Below are 16,025 nucleotides of genomic sequence, written 5' to 3'. Positions count from 1 at the left end.
AGCATTGAAATTTTAGAAGGTGTTAACTCAGAGTTGGATTAATTTAATTCAAGACACAAGATTGAATGAGGAAAATAAATATATTCCAATGAAACACAAAGCATAAATAGTACAAACAAAATACCAATACGATTATCATAGAGGTTTACACCAGGGGTCTCCAAACTTTTTCGTCCAAGGGTAACATATTTATTAAGAACACCAAAATCAATCAAATAACTGCATATTGTTTACATATATCACAGTGTTTTTCTAAAAACAACAACAACACAAACCTACAAATTGAATAACTTTAGGATGGTAAGTCCAGACCAGTAATACACCCCCAAATACACCCCAGTCGAATCCCATCTTTTTATCTTTTTATATATATATATATATATATATATATATATATATATATATATATATATATATATATATATATATATATATATATATATATATATATATATATGTAGAGCGAGAGAGAGAGAGAGAGAGAGAGAAGCAAAATAAGAGTAATCTGTCATTATATTACCTTAGTGTTATGCAGAAAAACACTATTGAAAGCTCAGTTGTATATAGTTTATAGTAGATATATATATAGTTAATAAAAGACCCCTACAAATATATATAACACATTTATTAGTAGCAAATGCCATTTTTGAAAAAAAAAAAGCAAAAAAAAAAAAGAAATTTTTTAAGCTTGAAAATGCTCATGTGGTGGTGTCTCGGTGTTGCTGTGATTAGCATGTCCGCCTCACTATTCAGGAACCCGAGGTCATATCCACCTTGGTCTGGTCTTCCTATGTGGGGTTTGCATGTTCTCCCCGGGCCCACGTGGGTTCTCGCTGGGCACTTCGGCCTCCTTGCACACTCCAAAAACATTCATAGCATTGCAGGTGTATTAGACATACCAAATTGTTCTTAGGTGTGATTGGGTGCGTGAATAGTTGTTGGTCTCCGCGTGCCGTGCAATAGTCTGGCAACCAGTTGAAGGTGCCCCCCGCCTATTGCCCGAGGTCAGCTGGGATAGGCACCAGCAGGCCTGCGACCCATATGAGGATAAGCGGCAATAGAAAATGCATGGACGGGTGTATACCCATGTGGTAACAATCCTTCAAACCTCCAAGCATCTTTCACAGCTGACATGTTGTTCCCTTGCCTATTCCACAAAGGAGAGCGAGGACACGCACAACGCCCCGCGGGCGCACATCCAGTCCAGAGTCCGGGGTCGTGTGTCAAATCAGCAGAGCCTGTGCGCACCCGAGGCCCAATTTGTAGCGTATAATTAGCTTTTAATCAGCACCCTCGTTGGGGCAAGCAGCCAAGATTAAGCCCGGCTCTGGCTCTGCTTAAAATAAGCATTCAGAAATTGCCTTTGAAAGCCTGTGACCCGTAGCATCCAATCACACACACACACGCACGTAGGCACAAAATACACACGTAAACGCACACGTTGTTATGTTGCTTGTTTATTCAGCCTTTCTTATCCCGGGAATTATGCTGTCACTTTATCATGATGCTGGCTTTATTTGGCATAAAGCATACATAGTTTCATATATATATATATATATATATATATATATATATATATATATATATATATATATATATATATATATATATATATATATATATATATATATATATATATATATAATTATTTTTTTTTTTTTGTGCCAGTGCAATGTTGTATATGGGCCGTCTTTGGCTAATCCAAACTGGTCTCCACCGTGTTGATGCTCTGTAATGAAGTGCACCCAGATGAAAGTCTTTTTTAATGGGATTTGCTTTAGCTGGGACATAGAGCAGGGCAAGATGGGAGAAAAGCCTCCAGAGCTACATGTCGCCATACGCGGCAGGTTCTGAAGTTGTAGTTATGGATGTGCACGGTGGGTTTGTTCATGGATTTTCCTCACAGAATGAGTAGTGGAAAAAAGCAAATCGCTAATTTTACCATGTTATTCCATTCCGATCCTGTAGAGGGCAGTCATGTTTATTAAGAACAGATTACCACACAGTAAGTGTTTGTTCTACTTTAGTGCCATCTGATAAATCTGATGCAACACAAGCAGACCTTTATAGCAAATATTGAATATGTTATTTTTCTAAATGAACTATAAAGCCCAAAAGAAAACAGTCGAGGTAGAAGGCAGTCTGCAAATTCATAGCGGTTATCCCTGATCACTCCAGCCAACTTTTCCTCATCTGCAATTGGAATCTTCTTGCAGTGCCTAATTAAATTTAAAGGGAGCGAGAGAGGCCACATTTTTGTTTGGGAAGCAATTCAGCTGTGTTCACACCCACAACGGCGCAACCTCCCATTTCTAATCAAAGTAAATTCATCTCCACACATACGTAGTTAGACTTTAAAAGCTGTGCCGACTTGAATGAGTCATATTGTGAAAAGTCGCTTTGACATGGATCAAGTTAGCCAAAATAACATGTCATCCACTTTAAAATATTTCAATTTATGCCACTGAGTTTCCTATTAAAGATTTGTGTGTTTCTTATTCGAAGAATGGAAAGAATATGTCAGGTTGGACAAATATGTCAAAAGTAAAATAAACACTAGCTACCTGACACCTCCTTTCAAAGCCGTTTATTTTTACACAGCCTGATCATGCACCATTTGGGCACCCATAAGTGATAATTGCGAATATATTTCTGGATGCCATTGTTAGCAGCTTTTGGTGCTCGTTTGAAGCTCCGTGATGTGTGTTTAGTGTGTCTGGACCGTATTATTTTTGAGCATTCCTGAGGTCAGTCCCCCCAGCCTCTCTATACTCCGTTAGCTTTCCCTCTACATGCTGTGACTTCGCTCCACCAAGCAGAATGGGATTTGAATAGCGGGAAACAAATGAGTGTGAAGAGTCATCTTTTGGCTCATGACCTCCTCCGGGGTGGGGGGCTGTGCTGCCGCTTATTGTTCTGTCAACAGCATCTGCTGGGTCTGATAACAGGATTAGAGCGGCCCCCCTATAGGCCCGCCGGGATTAACCAGCGAAGGGCCTTTTTTCGTGCATAAAATACTCTATGTTTGTATGTGGATGTAATTTGAACTCCAAGTCAATCCCCTTCTCACCCCGCCAGTGTACGCGCAAGCCTAATTTCTTTCCCCGTTCTATTTTTTTTTCCAATTATAAGCTGTCACTCTTTCCCATTGACAATGCGGCCACCGCAAGGACGGGCATTTGTAATAGCAACGCGCTCTCTGAAGTGCGCGAGTAAATCAAGCGCCATTATCCCCGACCGATAGATTGGAGGTCAAGTCAAGGTCCGGCAGAGTGCATGCGTGTGTGTGTGTTGCTCATGAATAATCCACATTTGTCCAACTCCATTGCATGCTACCCTGAGCTTCTCAGAGAAAAGGAAAAGGTGGGATGGCATTGATATTTGGTGTTTTAATGAATATCAGCATCAGCTATCTGACTTTTTTTCTAAAAATATGATGGCCGATATTAATTCAGTGTGGAAATAATAACTTCATGGAACTATTTTAAAACTATTTTAAATTTTAAACACCTGATTCAAATGACTAGATCATGAGCAAGCTCTGCAGGAGCATGAAAGTCATCCGAATTATTTGAACCAGGTGTGTTTACAAGGGAATCATTGAAAACGTGCAAGATACCGGCCCTCAAGGACTGGACTTTGGCATCTATGCTATCAGAGATTCTGGTGACCAAGTCTTAAATTTTAATGAAACTTTGTAGGGCGTGCTGATGACTCTAGAACCTTTATTAGAATTTTACAACAAAGATGTATTTTTTGAAAAGATAAATGAAAAATTCAACATCTTGCTAAAGTGAAAAGTTCGTCAATAAGCATACACTTAAAGACATTTCAACAAAGTTGAGTGGTTGCATTTGTATTTACTTTGTGTGTTTTTAATTTTGACACCAATATTTTCCCGTTTACTGCAAATGAATATCGGCACCAAATATTGGTTAATATGCTCCTTGACTTCTATGTTTAGAATAATTATAATAATCATTATCATGGTACTGAACAGACCATATTAGTATATTTTATCAATATTTCTCTTTACATACTACATACTGTAGCAATCATTTAAAAAAATACATTTTTTTGAGTTCATTTGACAACCAGTGAGACCAATATAATAATCAATTAAAAAAAAAAACATTTTGGGGGTACTTTAGCAATGTTTACTTTTCCCACTTGGCACTACCCAAGAAAAACAAATGTGAAGCTCGCCAAATCAGTAAGCAGATGGATCCATTTTTCTCCCATTACCTCCAATCAATAATCCATATCGATGAATGATTGCACCTCTCTGCTGTGATGATGAGCTCAGTGATGGCCGGCTTGGACCAAATAGCTCTTCAACATGTCCCGTTCGTCCGTAATAGAGCTTGCGAGGACGCGCCGAGCCGTTCGAGAAGATCATTCATCAAAAAAAAAAATCAACATAAAGAAGGAGAACGCGTCAGCTCCTCGCAGGCTGACAGAAGTCTCCGATCTGTCTATTGTGTCACCGCCGCATTGACTCCCTGTCAGTGCCGCTATCCATTATTCCATCTCATGTGTCTGTCAGCCTAGTGCCGCCGTTAGCTTGTTTCCATCAAGCTGTTTGTCAGTGCATGTCTTCACGCCTCTCTACTTCTCTTCTTTTTAACTGGGTTATTCCACGTATCCACCGATTTTCAAAAGATTATGGCTCCAATTTTGGTCTCCGTCTTTTGTCTTGCCATTCCATTTCCTCTGTTAGTTGCACCCGAATGGCCACGGTCTATTGACCGATTAATAGCCTTTGGTGTTTTTTGCGCCATCTGTTTTGGTTGTAAAACTGGCATGATGAACCAAATTATGGCGCAACCAAGTTTGTTTATTATTTGTGTCTTTGTCTCTCGTCTTTCTATTCCATTCCCTCTGTTTGTTGCACGAGAATGAATATTGATGTTAGCTCTATCATTTTTGCTATCCAATAATAAAGGTTGTTACTGCAGCAAAGAGGTTGAAAACTGGAGTGAGGAACCAAATTTGGTTCCAAATTAGGTGTTTTTCCCAGTCTGGTCCAAAGAAACCATCTTGTGTCTTATTTTGTATCCTGGCATTTATTGTTCTTACTTAAATGGAATTGGGGTAAAGACTATTTCAGAAGAAGCAAATTTGTTTTCCTCAATGTTTACCTTAATGATTCTTGTTCCAATTATGGTCTCTGTTATTTGCACTTGAATGTCTATGCTGGTCCACCAATGAACAGACTCTGGTGTTTTTAGCTCAATCGTTTTTGTTACTTCATTGGGCAGATTGAAAACTGGGGTCAGGACCAAAATTTGGCTCCAAATTGGGTCTTCTTCCCATTTGGTTTCAGTTGGTATCTTGTTTCATATTTTTGTATCTTAGCTCTTAGGTTCTTACCTCTATGAACTTGGTATGAAGACTATTACAGAGGAACGAAACTTGGTTCCTATTTTTGTCTTCATGTTTTTTGTTCCAGTTATGATCAATCTGTTATTTGCCGTCAAATGACCGTGCCTGTCCACCAAATTACAAACTATGGTGTTTTTAGCTCCATATGTTTTGGTATTCTAACCAGGGGTTCTTACTGCAATAGGCAAATCCAATTTGGAACCGATTTTGGTTCCAAATTGGGCCTTTTTGCCATTCAGTTTTCAGTGTTTTCTTAGTTTTTTTTTTCTTTCCATTCTGTTCTTTCTGTCACTTGCACTAAAGGACCATAGCTGTTGACCAATTAACAAATTTTGGTGTTTTTTTTTTTTGCCATTTTTGGCTATCCAGAGGTTGTTACTGCAATGTGCAAGTTGAAAACTAGGACGTTGAACCAAATTAGGGTCCATATTGGGTCTTCTTTGCATTTTGGTTTGCAAAGAACTCTTCTTGTGTTGCCTTTTTATCTTGCCATTTTGGTAATTAGCCCAATGGTCTTGGTATGAAGACGATTCAAGTGACATTTTTCCATTCCGTAACCGTTCTTGCCATATGGGGATGACCAAACGTAACAGCACCCTACCAACTGAGGTTGTTGCCCCAATGAAAGGATATCGAAAAAATGCATTTATTACATAAATGTAGCGCAACAACATCAAAGCCTCCTGACTCATGTTTGTGCCGAAGTGACACAGTTATGCATGCATAATGCGACACACACGCATGCATGCACAAGTGCATATACACACAAGATGCATTGGTGTACACTCGTGAGTTTGTTTATTTGCGCGCATGTGTTTGCCTGCGCTGGCACATTTGGCCCGCTCGGGTTGACTCCTCCCAGTCAGACGCGGGCTGTCGCTGCTCGTCAACGTTAACGTCGAGCCGATGCCTTCATGCGCCCCGACAGGCAGGCGGCCTGCGGGAAGCGACGGGATTGCGGAAGCACCCCCACATAGCTCATGTAACCGGGATGAAAAGAAAAATGTTTACTTAAAAGATGATAAAACATACATGTTTAATCATGCGCAGTCATGACATTTGCAGTTCTTCATATTATGCCTCTTCCGTGACCTTTTCAGAAAGGTTGCCAATTGTGCTGAATTTGGTGTCTGGCGAAGGATGCGACGTGGCCTAGTTTTACAGCTGGCGCGTCTTCCAAGACCCAAACCTTATCGCTTTTGACGTTTGCAAACTGCTTTTTGCAGCTGTTTTAGGACCTAATGAGAGGCTCCTTATTTTTCTAGAAAAGAGCGACATTTCTGTGTTTCCTTTGGACCATCCACGCCTCCCCATACCTTGAAATTTCCCTCCAGTATCATCCATGAGGGTGGTAACGATTGGACTACAAGTATTGAAATTCAAGCTTCAACGTACAGTACCAGTTAAACATTGCTGTAATGTGTATTTTAATGAGGAAAGATGCCAGTATAAAAGACAGTATAAAACATACAAATACAAAAGGATATCATTTCATTCAAATGCCTTAATTCCACTTTTAGCTCATCACTGTAGTAGCACTAATGTTAGTCGGGCTTTGAACATTTGTGCTGTATAAATATTCTTGAAATTTTGTAAAAAAAACAAAAAACTGTTCAAGCGTTTGTAGGCTTGATTAGGTAATCTTAGTATACTGTCATAGACTTAGCCATGAATGCAACCGTATTCATTATTTTGTAATCGACTCATGCTGGAGTCCACACTTGCTGCACAGCTGTAAGACCAAGCTGCCGTTTGTGGCATGTTTTATTAATGAATGTATTTGTTTGCATTTCAAGAAAGACTCGCCTCAGAGCTAATAACTTTATTAGGTTTCCTGCAAGAATTTAGATGTGTAAAAAAACAGGTGGGGCTTAATAATCTCTCCCAATATTTATGTCTTATAATTTTTGCATGTAATATTCAATTTCAGCTTGAGAACATCTCTTATGGCGCTCCTCAGCAGGTTGACTCCACCTCCTTATCATCCTTATCCACTTGTGAACCCCAGTTGACAAAACTCATTGATGAATTATTGATGTGAGGGAATCCAACAGCGTTCTCTCTCTCTCTCTCTCTCTCTCTCTCTCTCTCTCTCTCTCTCTCTCTCTCGCTCTCCCACAGGCACACACAATCTATTCTCTTTGTTTGTCTTACTGTAAAGTCATGTGGGGCAATGATGCTTGATTGTCTTGCCTTTTCACTTCCTGTCCCAATACCTGCGCGCATATACGGACACATACTCGCGATGCTAAATGTGGAGGTGCGGATGTGACTAATGTCTAGCGTATATTTCCATTCATAGAAGAATCTTCCAGGTTTATATTTGGAACAGTTGGCTGCACTCGCCCACCACATTGGGGCTCTTATGTAAACAGGGCAAGTCTCTCTGCATCAACACATTATGTCGGAGAAACCAACCCGTCTTGCCAGCCCATGAATCATTTCACTTATTTACTTGCCATCTCATCCAACGCTGTAATACATTATCACGATTAAAAAAACAACAACAAATACCACCGCACCCAACATGGCTTTATTAGCAACTTATCACTGAGGGATTGCTGGAGCTGGAATTCAATTGAGGTACTAAGTTGCCAATGGATGCTCTTTATGTTGTTTATTAATAAAAGGCTGAAGAATGATTTGAGCAAAACAACATATTAGATGTGCCCAAATGAACATTGTGGCATTAATAAATGTAGGCGACAGTTAGCATCATAGCTGAACTTCTTTGCCTTGTGTTTTAAGGTAAATACAAGCGATAGATATGTGGATACCTTGTTCATTTGCAAGGAAAATTCACAATGGTGTAATAACGTTGCATCATGGAAGTGACTTGTATTGTGAATCTTATAATACAAGTATGTTGTAAATCGCTAGCTAGCTATAGTGTATGAGGTGTCGTGTTGTTGGGTTCACTTCATGTGCCCAAGTTCATTAGTTTAAATTCAAAACAGTGTGTTAAATTTACATGATACTTGTTGCTTTGTGTTTTAAATTGTATCATACGCGTATGTCGTACTGTAGATTGCTAAGCTAGCTAACCATAGCATACAACGCATGATGTGCCCTGAGATACAAATGACAACCATTGCACACAAAATTTCCTTGATCTTAATACCTTGAGATGGCGCTGTTTACCCTAGATTTCAAACAAAAAGCAGATCAGAATTTCAACCTACAAAAAAAAACTAGATCTACTTTTCAGTGTGAGGCAGATGCCTTAAATCCTCATTAGTATACATCACAGGTGCTCGACTCTCTGCCTTTGCGTAAATAAACACCCCTTGGCCAGTATACGCTAGGAAATATGGTATATATCGATTTCAGACACAAGAACGTGTCAGTAATGCAGGGCAAACAATAGTGTGAGTGTTGCATTCAGGTGCCATCTGTCTCCCATTAGTGTCTGTCACTCTCGAGTTTACTTTGGCCTGTGTTTAGTGCTCATGCAAGCCGCTGTCAGTCTTCCTGTCACTTTGTTAAGTTAGTCAGTTAGGTCGAGCTGTTTCGCTCCGAGGTTCTGAAGCTTTTCAGGGTAGTTGCTGTTTGGGTTGATGCGCCATATTTTCAAGAGGAAATGATGGATGGTTACTTGCCATTTAAGCAGCGCATTGGAAGGACAAAACCGAGGAAGTCAGATGAAAAACACTGGAACTTCGGAAATGTCAGTCATGTCAGTCAGAACACATGGTTGGGCTCATGGTGAATTTTTGAATTTTTACTGTTGAGTTAAATTGTGTAGAACCATACAAGAAGTCAATTCACCAATCCTAGTTTGCCAACTAATCAGGCTGCAACTATCAATCCCTTGTTTGGAAATACGCTGGAAATTTCCAAGGCGTGGTTTTTGGACTAAAGGAATTTAAAATCTCTTAAAGGCATCAAATACGACTCACTTTGGTCACACTTTTCATCACGTTGCATATTGCAAAGCAAACTTCACTGAGGCTTCTACAGTGCGTGCTGCTGTTTGACCATCAGGGAAGCGCAATAGGCGTCAGAACGATAAAGACATTGCCATATTTCGAGGGTGCCCTTCAGCTTTCATGACATTGACATCGCAGCTTGAAATAGCTCGAATTCCACAAAATAAAATGAAAAATAACTATACAACTCGGAATTTTTTTTTCACATTTACAAAGTCAAGGAAATTGAATCAGATACCCATCCATGAGTCAAATATGGCTGTAACCCAGGGAAACGGTGAAAACATGTTTATTCATGTGTGACCGATGTAGCATCTATGAAAACAGTTCAAGCAAATTAAAAAAAAAAAAAAAATCAACTAGTCCAGGTAATTTGAATATTTTGTGACCATTTATGATGGAAACAGTGAAAAATGCTTGTATTATCAAACCAACCTTACCTTACAAAATTACTCTTCTATTGCCAAAACAGTAGAAAACATGAAGTGGAGCACTCTCATTACAAATTGGTTATCAACATCAATAGTGCCTTGATTCATCTAAACAAAATAAATAAATAAATAAACAATTCTATAGAAAAATATTGACATGGTAAAGCCAAGAAGAGCAAACAAACAAAAGCCTGCTGGTAGTAAAACCAGAATACAAAAGCAAAAATTCACATGAGAGAGAGTATGAACAACAAAACAAAACCCAAATTCTTTTAGGGCATCAGCGAACGTTCCAATGTATCCAAAGATTTAGCATAGTCAGGCAGTAACATCCCAAAACTAATGAACTCGTTGAACACTACTTATCCAGACTTGACTGCGGCGTGACAGCTTGACCTTCTCAGCTCACCGTAGATACTTGGCTCTCGGCAACCCGAACCGGCTGGATCCTCTCGCTGTTAACAACCAAAGACGCCCTTTATTTGCTCTGCTGAGTTGTTGTTTCTCATAGCCGTGAAACGAGATGACCGGCGAACGCTGGGATGATTGGATTTTCTTTGTACTTCAGTTGTGATTCACCCCAGCAGTGGCGGCGGCAACATAATGGACGTCAACGCTTCACTGCTTTTTATTGAGCCAAAAAGGGGAAAATACAGCGCAGCCCAAAGGAAGATGAGAGGCTTGTGGGGGTACTGTAGCTAACAGAAAGGCCGCATTAAGGCAGAATTAAATCTCATTTATTCAACCTTAAATCAACCACTAATAAACGTAACAAACACGATTAATAACCTGGTTTTTCATCACGTCATGAGTATAACAGAGAAACAAGATAAGTTGGTGGCTAGCTAGCCACCAGTCTACATCTTTATTCAGTGTTACCACTAACAAGTACCCATCTGGTTAATTTGGTTGTCACGACCTTCACTCTGTGATCATAGTGAAAAGCTAAAGTTCATGACACCAATCACAGAAACCCTTGTCCTTTATTGACGAGACGTTATCATGCCAAAAGTACTTGGACACCAACGGTTCGTTCAATTCTTAGTGTGTACTGAATTGATGTCTTCTGAGGTGCGGGACAGGAAGATGGAATAACGATCACAACTCCTGGATACAATGGTGATTGGTGACAAATCCAGATTGTTATTTCTGGATGTTGGCAACTGCCGAGAGGCCTTCTCGCCACAGCCAACGGAAAAAGGAAAAAAAAAAAAGATAGAAGACGAAGAGTGAGATGGATGTACAGCACACTTGGAGCAGACAAAGCTGGAGCAAAGAGGAAGCCAATGCATGGAGAGGCGGAGAGGGAGACATTTAACGCTGTAATTAAGTTCCTGATAGCACCCTTGATGCCCTGGCAGGGCTCCAGGACAGCTCAGCATTGCACCAAAGCTCTTCAGCAATAGAATAACACACACGCACACAAACAAACAAGCATATGAGTGCATATGAGCAAAGCATATGAACAAACAGAAATCAAACACTCCTTCAATGTGTGTCATTGAGTGATGCATCTTAAAAGAAGAGCACAAAATCGTTGCTCGTATTTGCTCTGCCTGCAGATGCTTGTCATGTGCGCGCACACACTCATACACACACGGCACGGCTGCCTTGATGTCAATAAAGGCCGAACGCGGAACTGCGCGCTAGTTTTTCGATTGTGCCGGTTTTTGCCTTCCCGCTATTTAAAGTTTGAATGGATTCTGAGTCAAGCGTGGCATCATAGACATAAGAGTGTGGTATTATAGAACACCGTCTCTGCTTTGTAGCGCGACATCGTTGGGCTTTGACCATGCTGTGACATTGTAGCATGGCGTTTGCAGTGTGAGTCATAGAGTGAAGTGGCATAGTGGCAGTGTGGCATCACACTGACATTAAATTGTGGTTATGCCATGCCGTTATACCGTGCCAATATACCATGGCCTTAGATGGTGACGTTATCGAGTTACAACGTAATGTCACGTCATTATATTAAATTAATTTTGTAGCATTACATCTACCTTTGTGTTACATGATAACATTACATCATAATGTTACATTGTGGCGTTACATCCTAACGCTGAATCTTATTTCTAATGTAACGTTGAATCATAGCATTACATATTAAAGGTACACTGTAGCATTACATCGTAGAGCTACATCACAAGACTAACATTGTGGCATACGTTGAGACATCACATCATAATGTTACATCATAGCTCTAACATCTTAGTGTTACTTCATAATATTTCATCCTACATGCATTTTGATGTTGCTTTTGGGTGTGACATGCTATCATTACATTGTGGAGTTACATAGTTGAGTTAGTTCACTAAATAGATCTAGTTAGACAATATGTTTTATTCCTAGCATCTAGTGCAACCTGTTAAGACTGGAAGGAGGCTCCTCCCACCTGTGGTCCCTTTTGAAGGTTTCTCATTTTCTCCAGATGAGGTTCTGAGTTTTTCCTTCCTCTTCTGGGCACTTTGTTTAGGGGATGCCATTGTGTATTTCTGATGTTCTGTATGATTTCCTTTTCACCCATGAAGCCCTTTGAGACTGTGGTGTTTCAGGGCTAAATAAATAAACTTAGATTTTGGTGTCACAATGCGATATTACATTGTGGCATCACGTCATGATGCTGTCGTGTCACATTTTACCGTAACGTCATAGCTCTAGTTGATGTTATAGTGCTAACATCACGGTATCATATCATAACATTCCTTTGTACCGTTACATAGTAACCTTACTTTGTCGTGTTACATTGTATTATATTGTGGTCACGTCATGACTTTACGTCTTGCATCGCACTTTAGTGATGCTTTGTAGCTTTAGCTCATGTTGTAAACATCGAAGTGATACTCCACTAAATATCATCATAATGTCGCATCGAAACATTGCATTACAGTGTTGCATTGTTGTGGTGTTACATTGAGGCAATACATCATGATAAGACATCATGGCGAGACATTGTGGCATTACATCGTAGTATTACACTGTAGTTTTACATATGAACCTTAACAGCTTTTAACGGTGGAAATGGTGGCGTAGTAACTGCCAAAAAAAGGTAGAAATTAGGCTAAATGCTCATAATATTGTCATTTGTCATCTGTAGTGCTGTCCAGGTATCGAGTTGGGCAGAGAGGGAGAAAGCGGGAAAGCAAGGGGAGTCAGAGAGAGAGAGAGCGAGGGAGCGGAGGTCTGGGCTGTTCCGCTCTTTTCCTCTCTTCCGCCTCATTCATTCCTCGCGTCCGTCAAGCCCAGACGAGCAGCAAGCAACGGCAGGAGGGATTTTAACTGAGGATACGGCGCTGAATTCCCAGGGATCGGACACCAATAGGAGTAGCGGGGGGGCGGTCGTCGCGGCACGGATACATCAAACCCGGGAGGGGACGCTCCGACACTAGGCGGGAAGGTTTCTGTAAACACCTGTGCTCCCCGCGGAGGCGGTGAAGTACATGCGAGTGACACACAGGCACGACAACGCCATGCTCATCGGTAAGTCCCACGCTCTTAATTATTAAAAATGTAAACACACAAAAAAGTCCCTTGAGTGGATACTATTTAACAAACACTTGTTTCAATTGGGATAAATTCATTGCGATGTTGAAGAGAGCGGATAACATCCACCTCCTCATGAGCTGCCGCAGCAACTTTATCCTCCATTCAGTTTGAATATAATATAGAAAGTATATAAAATATTGAAATGATGCTTATGGTCATCCGCTAAAAATTCTCAGATAAAGTCACTGGCCCATAAAATTATCAATAAATATAGAAACGATCAGTCACTATATTACACTTACCATTTATCCCTAATGAAAAAAATCCACTATATCACATTGACTGCACATTAAATTGATCATTAAAAATATTTCATATATATGAAATAAAGATGATTAAAAATCATATTTTTTGAAAAACCTTGCCCGTAAAATTCCCATTCACCAGTTGGTCCTTCCCCCCCCCCCACATTAAAACATTGAACTGTTTTTTTATGCAAATAAATTGATACATTAAAAATGTTGTTGCACAAATTAGACAAATTACAATTTGTAATGTGTCTTTGTGCATTTGTTTTTTTCAAACAACTTGTGCTGAAAATAAGAAAAGATGTTTTAATTCATTAATTGACTGATTAATTGACTGTTAATACTGAACAATGGCAATGTTTTAAGGATAAATATATAATATTTGAAAATCTGAAAATAACTCATATGATTCTGACAATGGAAATCTCACGTGGATTCAAAACTGCTTTTTTATTTGCCTTTTGTTGACACAAGGTGACCCTTGAGACAACAAAGGTGAATATTTGTTCCCTAGGCCTTTTTGTCTTTATACTCTCATGAAACACCAGCAAAAAATTGTCCAATTTCCCCTGGAAGAATGGTCTCGTTTGGCCCGTGACGAATTCCTACTGAAAGCGTCTGTCGATTTTCAGGGCTTCGTCGGGCCTGCGACGCTTTGCAAATGGACGCCGCTGCCGCCGTCGACGCGAGCAGTCAAACAAGAGCGCTTGATTTTGTGTCGTTAAGTCCGTTTTGGGGAACCTGCCAAACAAATACTGATTTTTATTTGATTTTTTTCGAAAGGGTGGGACTTGGGGGCGGGTGCCACCCCTTAAGGCAGGCATCAGACTTGACGGGCTGCGGGAGGCCTGATTACAGGCCTGTCCCTCGGGGAGTGGGTGCCATTCTCCATCTTCTCCTTGATCGGGGAGGGTAATCTGCTCTAAACATGGGTCTCGGGCTCAATCAGAGCTAATTACACGGGTGGGTGGGGGTTTAGCATTACTAGCAGGCCTGTGAGAGAGCTCAGCGGCAAATGAGCGGACTTAAGATGACGTATTACTTGACTCGCTGAACTTTTCTTCACGATTAACACGTCTAGACGCTGATTTAAACCAGGAGAAAGCTTTGTTGCCTAAAAATGCCCATCACGGATGGACCAGCACTAGCCACGCCTCTTAAAAGCACAGGAATGCTACAATATACTGTTATTTTTAATTAAAGGCTTTTGGATAACAATTGAGTTAGAATCGACCCACGTCACGCTTCACGTTTTATGGCGTCACTATATCATTGACTCTTTCGTCCGATTTTTCCAAACACCTGTAGTTTGACACGATTGGCGATGAGTCACTCTACACGGATTGGCTAAATGTTTAGCATGTTAGCACTCAGCAACACTCTCATTCGCTGACTCATACTTGAGTCAGTAGGCCTGGTTCCGTCTTTTAAAGTCACACACATTCAGTCACTGGTATAGAAGGACTGCACAATTATAGCCAAAATAATAATTACGATTATTTTGGTCAATATAGAAATCACGAATATTAATCATCATTTTGTCAAACATGTATTTATTGCCCTTTTTTTAAACAGGCAGGATATAAATAAACAAGGCTTCAAGGCTTGATACTTACAAATAATAATAGTACGCAAAAATAAATAAAGTTGATAATTAACTTACTTGCTGAGTGAAAACCAAGAAAGGAAAAAAAGATGTCTAAACCTACTTAGAGCCAAGCATATTGTTTACTTTTAAGCCAAGTTTAATCAATTAGCAGTCAAAATGTCATTTTCGGTCATTTTCAACGGAATGTATTCAAATTTTTGGCCAATTTTTCAAAATGGGTATCAATTGACACACGAGCACGGTATATATTAGGAAACAGGTGAGAAACTCCATGCAATTTCACACATGTAAATAATATATTAGGGTAAGAAAAGCATAAGCTTTTGACATGTAAACATGAGGAAACATTGACCCCTGGTGGTAGAATGACAAAGTGCTGGATTTAACACGTTACATAGATGACTTTTTAAATGATAATATCGCCGAGGATCAGCTGCATTAATCGTGGCAGCCAATATCGCGATCGTGATTAAAATTCGATTAATTGTGCAGCTCTAAGATATCGCGAGGATGGCAACTCCATGTGGACAAATAAAATATCAGCACTTAGGTGCATGCAGTTTTAAAATATGCATTGTATTTTATGAAAAAATAATAGAAGTATATGGTCACTTTTAAGGTTACAGTTTACTCCTTCAAAAACATGCATCATGTATGTTTTCACTTTGTAGTGTAATTTCACCTTTACCTTGAATATGTGTGTTCTTGTCTTTTGATCTGAATGTGGTACATCCCACATTCAGTGTGCTTACGTTCTTGTCTTTCTACCTGTATGGGGCACAACACAATCCTGGCGAGACCACTATTGTTACTGTGTGTGGGCGTTCTTTTTTTTTCTTATTTTATGGTATTCCTTATTTTTTACGGTGTGCATATGTTG

General features: G+C 39.8%; 1 protein-coding gene across 2 annotated transcripts in view; it reads left to right on the top strand.

The window, feature by feature from the left end:
• Positions 1 to 16,025, top strand: part of znf385c (zinc finger protein 385C) — a 105,968-nt gene that overhangs the window by 51,940 nt on the left and 38,003 nt on the right. Inside the window, exon 1 of one of the 2 annotated variants that reach the window (XM_088437312.1) lies at positions 12,914 to 13,222. The exons of the other annotated variant lie outside the window; for it this stretch is intronic. Coding sequence (XP_088293438.1) covers positions 13,183 to 13,222 — 40 coding nt within the window. The 5' untranslated portion in view covers positions 12,914 to 13,182. Of the gene's footprint in view, positions 1 to 12,913; positions 13,223 to 16,025 lie in introns of those variants that run through there. 2 annotated transcript variants of the gene reach the window in all.

This window comes from Hippichthys cyanospilos, chromosome 16 (assembly GCF_059441005.1).
Source record: "Hippichthys cyanospilos isolate Australia breed blue-spotted pipefish chromosome 16, RoL_Hcya_1.0, whole genome shotgun sequence".
In the NCBI taxonomy this organism is placed as follows: Eukaryota; Metazoa; Chordata; class Actinopteri; order Syngnathiformes; family Syngnathidae; genus Hippichthys; species Hippichthys cyanospilos.
Note: the sequence above shows the minus strand (reverse complement) of the source record. Positions and strands in the feature narration are given on the sequence as shown.